Raw genomic sequence first — 8,108 nt, forward strand, 5'->3', positions numbered from 1 at the left:
GGTTTCTTTTGGTAGGTAATTGAGGCACAAAATGTCAATCTCAACATGGACCACAGGCTACCCAATCTCACTTCCAACAAGCGTGTGGTAAATTTCTTAAATTTTTTTTGGTGCCAAATAATAGACCAATTTCGATATATTAAAATTCAGCCTAAAACAATAGACCTCGGTACAAGGCTCTAGCGAATAATTACAGTGTTTGTGGGGTTTATTCCCCAGACCTTGTGCTAAGGTCTATTGTGTTAGGCTGAATTTTAATATATCGAAATTGGTCTATTACTGAAGCCTTCCATAATTTTCCATGAGGACTAGTGAAAATAAGTCTGTCCACAGAGGTTCATTTTCTTCTTGAAATCTTGGTATTCCTTTCTGATTTTCTCAGTAATTCCATTCATATTTTCTTAGTCATTCCTTTGTGATATTCTTGTAAGTGAGCAAGCACAATTAACCAACCATGGGTGATAAGCCGTGATAGCGAAGTCTGTTTTGTCTTGACCCATTCTCTTCCCCAGCCCCATGCATTCATTCTTGCACAAATCCTCTGCTGTTTATTACATTTTGCTGGTGTGCTTTAGAAGAATAGTACACAAATTAGCCTGTCCATTCAGATGCTTTCTAAATACCAGTAGTGATTTCATTGCCTGGACCCCCTAAGTTCCACCTTTCAAGTTAAAGAGTGAAGGTTCAGAGCAATGGACCAACAGAAAATCTCAGCCACATTGCCACAGCATTTCCATTCACCAAAATTTCCACAAGTTAACGTTTCTTATACTCAAATAGAAACATGCAAAACGTTTTCTACTCCTTTGAAAATGGTTGAAAGCCCAAGAACTATTACAGTTCCCTTGCTGTATATGCAAATTTACATCATCACACCCCACCTTCATTCATCACACAAATATAATTATTTTATTTTCATTCTATTTTTTAATTGCGTAAACTAATATACACCTTTCCTTACAAGAATAAAACAAGTTTGTTTTTCTTATTTACAATTTTACCAATAAAATATTCTCGACTGTGTATATAGTGTACTACTGATAACATATTTCCAATAAATATTGGAAAATATCTACAGTAGAGTTTTGGTCACAGCTACATGTACTTCTTTCCTTTTTAGGTAATTTTAATTTTTAAAGATATTCTTACCCTGCTAGCAGAGCTACCTTAATCTTTCCTAGGAAAGATTGAAACGGCTCTACATGCTAGCAGTGCTAAGTACCCTAACCTTAGAAAACACAACTGATTTACCTCTACCTTTAATACAACTTAAATATTACTCTTCTTTTCTCTGATGCTGCACTGGAAACAAGCTGAGTTAATTTCAACACTGAGAGATCTTGAATAAATGTGTACAATTTACTCCTGACTTCTAAAGCTTACCTTACATTATCACCCCCAACTGTAATGCCATGCGATTAAATTGCTATAGATGGGGCTGTGCTCTAGAAGTGCCCTGGTGTCACAAGTGACTAACTTTTGCTTTTGGGTGACTGGAAAAACTTACATTTTTCATATAACATTAAGTGCTGGGTACCCAGGATTTCATGGTTGGGGAACTTTGGGCTCCTTACAATTTTCTTAGACCACAGCCTTGATAGAGGACACTGGAGTGCAATACACCACCCACTGGCATTACAAAACGACTTAATTAAGTCCCTCTCTCCACACCATTCATTGTATCCATTCTATTCCTATGAAGTTTCTACAAAGTTGTAAAAATATCATTCTCTTCTTTGATTGTGGAGACTTGAATAGAACTTATTCTTGCATTTCCCAGATCAGATGTCATAAATTTCAGCAATCCCTGCTACACCCTTGTTGACTGGTGTTAAACATGCATGGGCCATTACAAAACAAGCAAATGGAGCTGAAAACAACAACAAAAAAATCACTGTTAAAAGTTAAAACAAAGGTGACCATAATAAACATACAGTTAATCAATAGTAGTATATTCTTAAGGTGGGTCTTCCTAAAGTGAGGTACTTGAAAGCAACCAGTATACACATGTACATTCTATTATTTTTAAAAAATTGCCCTTGGTTGGAAAGTTTTCAAACAAAGAATCTTTTATTTTTTCTTGATCCAAAATGATCAATAAGTTATAAGTTATCCTTCACATTTAATCTTTTGCTTCAATTTATGATGGTAAATAGTATGGGAAAAGGAAGTAAAAATCAAACTGCCAGAAAAATTTAAAGAAAAACAAAACAAAATCAGAACTTAAACAGATCAAATGGTTGAGGATATCTTACCAATGTAAAATATAAAAGGGACAGCAGTGGGAAATAATCCATAGAAGGGAAGCTCAAGCATGATCAGTGCTGTTAACTGTTCTGAAAGGGATAGCTTCCGTCCTGAAAGACAAATCAACGACAGTTATTGTCTCAAATATCTTTAAAGGGATTCTTCACAAACTTAAAGGGCTAATATTTCCATGTACCTTAGCTGCTCATTTATGGCTTGTTATTATCTTACAGTGCAATATGCTTAGGTTAAAGGAGTTGCTGTTGTCATGTTTGTTTTCTCAAAAATCATTCTAATTTTTTAGCCATGGTGGCAAAAATAAAGACCCCTCCAATTTTTGTACCTCCTTTAAATTATAAAAAAATATTTACAAGTTGTGGACTGAACATTAACATTGCCTCCTTTCAGGATGAAGAATTAAGAGATCTTATGTTCCTTTTCACAATACTTGTTCATCTTTCAGGCCATTAGGTACACAAGAGTGAAAAGACTTGAATAAAAACAAAGCAAGCATTTGGTTAAGTGTACATTTGCCAAGGCCAATCCACAGTGGCCTCTGACCTGTGTTCTCTTCAAATATGACAAACTATGGCTAGGGTGGTAAACTGCAAACTCCAGACACAATGTACTATAAAGTAAAGCAATCTAGTTACTTAGTAAATTCGAAAATGCTTCCACATTTTCTCAGTTAAAATCTTGTGAGCTTGCTCTTAGGTGTACTGAGTTGCCCTTTATCTTCAGGGAAGTAACTTACCCATTTTAATTTTAAACTTACCCAACAACTCAATGGGGCAACATCCAATGACATTCAGCACATAGATTAGAATGACTGTAACGCATGTCCACAGCACACAAAAGTTTAAGTCTGCAGAGTCAATCCTGCAAATAGCCAAAGCCTGGAAATCAAGTTCTTGATAGCAGAGGGCATTTTATCTGATAACATGCTAAAAACACCTGAAAAAAATTAGACTACCAGCAGTCTCTCTTTTGCTTGAAAATTCATAAAAAAAAGAACACAAGAAAGAACCACGTTCACAGTCACACTCACATACTCACTTGTTCTGCATTTCTCCCACCAATTTTCAAGCAAAAGAGAGAATGCTTGCAGTCTATAAAAAATACTCACATCACCAGTGAAACAACAACGAGGATAAGTAGCAACCATATATAGTTCAACTGATAGTATGTCATGTTGTGGCCAAAATTTTCAGCAGAAATACTCCACTGGTTTCTCCAACACAGACTAAAGAATCTTTTCCAGGGACATGTAATAAGTGGAAAAAGAAACTGGAAGCTATTAACAGTGTGTGTTGGAGATTCTTTCTCTTTGTATGGTGGAGGATCGTCAAATTCCACATTGTCTGTTGTTTTATTGGAAGTCTCACTGATATCTTTCTTCTGTGGATCATGGCAGCTGTTCACATCTTGAGCCATTTCATATATTGGAGGAGGTCCAAGGGGAAAGTCGTTTGTATTTGCCAACATTGTGTGTAGCATCCAATGATGTCAATGATGACCAAGTCAGCTCACATTCTAATCAAAACGTACCTGTACAAAAGAGATATATACATTCTTAATATTTAATTCAGGGATTACACAACATTAACTTCTCACTGTACAAACATGTAACAAAGAAAAAAATCATTTTGTTGTACAATACCACTATTAATAATTTGCAATTTATTACATGACAAGCCTTGAGGTAATTATTCCAAGTGTTCTAAATGGTTCTATTTTGGTCAACATTTTGCTATATGGACTGTTTCCATGGAAATGGTCATAAGCCATGAACTGTATGTTTTGTTTTGTACCGTGTAAACCATTTACTAATCTAGCTTGCTTGAGCGCTTGACCCATGCTGGGGAATATCCAAACTGCCATGACCTTGGGCCAATATTCCCCAGTACAGCTCTTGTGCTTGTTAGTAAGTAAGAGGTTTGTAAGTGTCACCCTATTTAAATAAAGGTTGTTTGATTGATTGATTGAAGAGGTTATTATTTCAATCATTACAGTAATTATTTTAATATTTAATATCATTTAATAGCTAAAACTAAGGGATAGTAATTCATTTACCAACAAATCCTCGGAAGAAACATTACAGTAGAATGGTAACTTGAACCTGAATAACTTGAACTCCCCCACTTACTCAAACTAAGTCCCATTTCTCTTGGATTTGACCCTACTGTTCAGTCATATGGTCTTTTTTTAACTTTTAACTCGAACTCGGATAACTCAAATTTCCCGCTAACTTGAACTAAATTCCGTTTCCCTTGATCAAATTTACCCCGATAACTCGAATTCTGCTTGATATAACTCATTCCATTAGATTTTAGGATGTCATTCCATTAGATTTTCTTGTCGTGTAATCGATAAAAACACATACAAACTAACACTACAGCAATTTGAGGACATAACCGAGTTACACATTTCACAGTACTGTATTTACATGGGAAAGGTGTATAATCGTGTCACAGGTTCTGACGAGATAAGTTTTATTTGCACTGTACTGTATACTGAACTGCTGAAAGATCAGTGAACTAACAATTACTAGATATTCAATCGACCGCGATAACTCGAACCCCCGTTAACTCGAACTGTTTTTCGTCTCCCTTCAGAGTTACCGGGGTTCTACTGTATATATTGACTGAACTGGCTAGACATTCAATAATTCGATAAGACAAGTAAAGGTACATGTAACATCAATAATGTCTCTAAAATCTATATTTTTACATGTAAGTCTTACAAAATGATCTCTACTGATCTACGATCTACACTCTCAGCTGCCAGATGATCTGATGGAGTTGATCGAGAACTTCAGTGCCCCAAAATAACCCCAGATGACTCAATTCAGATATCTTCGAGTTCAGAAACTACAGAGCACTAAAATACTGATAAAATTAGGGGTTTGCTTCGTAGTGTGCCTCTAGTACAAGATCTTCCACTGCTGTTCGTCCTTTCGATACCCACAGTCCATTTCGTTTTGTTTTGATCTTGTCCACAATTCCTTTCGATCGTGGCGCAGAACGACAAGAGGCCTGGGAACGATAGCTATTTTTGGCCAGGCGAAAAGCGAAAGGTTGATGTAGATTGTGCATATTCTTCCGCCTTGTCAAAAATTTCGCGCCGTGATTTGATTTAAGTCTCTCAGTAAAAATTACGAGTCTCCAAATTCCTGGAAAGTTCTTTGATTATCTGCAAGATTTGCTGTTCTCACGACACAGCGTGACATCAGTCTGTGTATGTCGGACAGTCTGCCTGTGTAAGGGTAGGGGCTTGTTCAGTCTTTTCTCACTATTCCCCTCTGAGAAGTCTATTCAAACGTTACAGTTTAAGGTCCTCGATTTCCTCCATCCAGCAGCAATGGGAAAGCGGATAAAAGAAGTCGGCGAACAGGGTTTGTTGGGCGTGTTTTGAAGTATAAAGTCTGACCCCTTCCCCTGACTCCCATTTGAAAAGGACAGGGGTGCTCGTGTGAAATTTTGAAAAGAACCCCTAAGATACCAAGATCCTGTTTTGTTGGCATGACATGGAATTCTTTTCACCCCCAAGAGGTACCAAAAAAGAGTTTTTAGGCTGGACACCCGAAGAGCTACCATACCCTTTTTTTCACCCCCCGAGGGGTGCCACGACTCCACGAGCACCCGGTTCTTTTTATATGGGAGTCTCCTCCCTGGGGTAAAGTTGCGACACTTGACAGGTGAAAGGGACTTATATCTGCATCAACTGCTCTAATAACACAACGTACAACGCTGTTTCGGTCAACAGCACGTATTCAATTTTGTTTTATTAATTTATCTATTACAAATCATGGTAGGTTAAAAGTATAAGTAAACGTACAAACAAAAATATCCACAAATATACAAACAAACAAAAGTGTGAAGAAGCATAAAGTAAGCCGGAAGTCCGAAACATTTACTGGAGAATTAGCACATTTTTTTTAGTATTCTTCGATTTTACTGGATCCTGACGATCTCCGAGCAAACAATGGACGAGGCTTGACACCTGATCGTGTCATGTTTTTACCTGATCTGCATTTCTAGAGCGTTAATTATGTTTTTACCGACATAAACAACATAAAAGGTGAACGTGCAAAACGCTGCACAATCTAGCGTCTATAAGTCGTTCTCAGGTCAGGTTAGAACCGCAAGCACGACACTCAACATCAGTATACTCAAGTTTTGCGGGAGGAAAAGAACTTTCCTAGATCAGAGTGATCAGCTCAATGGAGCCTGAAATATGCACGAAAAAACAGAGCAAAATTTCCTGTGACTACACTTAGCTACTACATGGTAAAAATTGCCCGTCGCGATGATGCTTTCTCGCAAATTTTTGAACTGGAAGCAAGCCCAGTAGAAGGTCAACCACTGCAGCCAAAAGGTAAGAAAAAGAGAAAAAGCAAAGGCGAAAAACAAAAGAACATTACAAAAAACCGAAAAGCTTAAAGACGTAGGTCACATTCCCGTCCAAAAACTCTAAAATTTTGATTTCTGTGCATGCCCGAGCAAACATGACGTAAATCGCGATGCTTGTGGAAAGTAAAGCATGCTGTCCTGTTGCAAATGTCTTTTTGAGTAGATTGGAGCTAATTTGGCTCATATCGAGCCTGAAAATCTCCAAAATGTCCAAAATGTGCGTTTTTGGCAAAAAGCTCCGGGAGTCAATGGGTTAAGGAACACGGTTATCGCTAAATTTTGGAACAACACAACAAAGTAATAATTGTGCTGGTGGCATGTCTTCCTCTTGAACTGCGCATAACTGATCGGATGACTTAAATTGGAATTGACTTATTAATTATAACCGTATGCTAATCTACACATTTTTACTGGACTGTTATGCTCTTCACCACCACTTTTGATTATCACTGAATTTTACACGATTTTTGTCATCCACATGGATGAGAAAGTCCCGAGTGATTCTTTTGAATCTTTTCGCGTCAGTTTGGAAGAGGGAGGAACTAGGGAATCTACCAGAGAGGCTCGTCTCTGAGCCTTTTATTTTTACAAGACAATTTGCACATTGTTTCTTTTAAAATATAATAATAATAATCGACCTGGATTTGAACTGATCAAGATATGTGGTAAGGTGCACGAGTAAAGGAGAGGGATTGGGTAACAGCCAATAAGAGACCCCTTCGGAAAAAAAAGTTCCGTCCTTAATGTTTACTCATATGTCGTGACATTCAAATTTCACGTTTGTAAAATTATAAAAATTAAACCCCAGTGAGAGGAAAAAGCAGCAAGTGACGTTTCGTGACTCTAGTTTTCGTAAAGTAGGCTCCCGACCACAGATACGAAGGGAAAAAAGTTAAAAATATTGGTTGTTGAATATCAAAGCTAAAACAGAGATCAAAGAATTTTTTCCTTGGATCTTCGCACTAGGCTCGCTCTCCCACCCTGCAACAGAATACCTCGTTGCCTGTTCGTATAATGTTGAATATTCTATTATGGAAATTATTTTCCAGTGCAAAATTTCAAGTGCTACAGCTTGAGAGGTACGCTCGCTCCTTTAGATAAGAATTTCACTATACACTGCACTTTTATTGAAAACTGGCTTCTTTTTTTTGCAGTTTGAAGGTGGAAGGCAAAGGCGCCCTGGGAACGAAGCTGGACGAAAGTAAGGCTGGCTCGCGCTTGTTCCAATCTTTTTCACTAGGTAGGCTTCGAAATCACATAATTATTTCAAAACGCTATGACTGTTTTAAGAGGTTGTAAGGAAGAGTAGGACTACAAAAAATTCCAAAGAAGATAAATGAACATCCTGGGTAATGAACGAGAACGCCCGGTCACAAGATTCGAAAGAGGAACAAACTCCTGGTCACGCCCAAGCGCCCTTCAATGGTATGCGCGCGCACCGTCCATCGT

General features: G+C 37.6%; 1 protein-coding gene across 1 annotated transcript; it reads right to left on the minus strand.

Annotated features, from left to right (window-relative positions):
- Positions 1–886: 886 nt before the first annotated feature.
- On the minus strand, positions 887–3,744 carry LOC110054288 (uncharacterized). Its single transcript, XM_020760665.2, has 4 exons — positions 3,374–3,744; positions 3,023–3,126; positions 2,256–2,357; positions 887–1,870 (listed from the first exon to the last, which is right to left on the minus strand). The coding sequence occupies exons 1-4, from the start codon at positions 3,742–3,744 to the stop codon at positions 1,782–1,784; spliced, it is 666 nt and encodes a 221-aa protein (XP_020616324.2). The 3' UTR covers positions 887–1,781.
- Between the last annotated feature and the right edge of the window lie 4,364 nt (positions 3,745–8,108).

This window comes from Orbicella faveolata, unplaced genomic scaffold (genome assembly GCF_042242905.1).
Source record: "Orbicella faveolata isolate gen_17 unplaced genomic scaffold, um_ofav_v1 contig_13, whole genome shotgun sequence".
In the NCBI taxonomy this organism is placed as follows: domain Eukaryota; kingdom Metazoa; phylum Cnidaria; class Anthozoa; order Scleractinia; family Merulinidae; genus Orbicella; species Orbicella faveolata.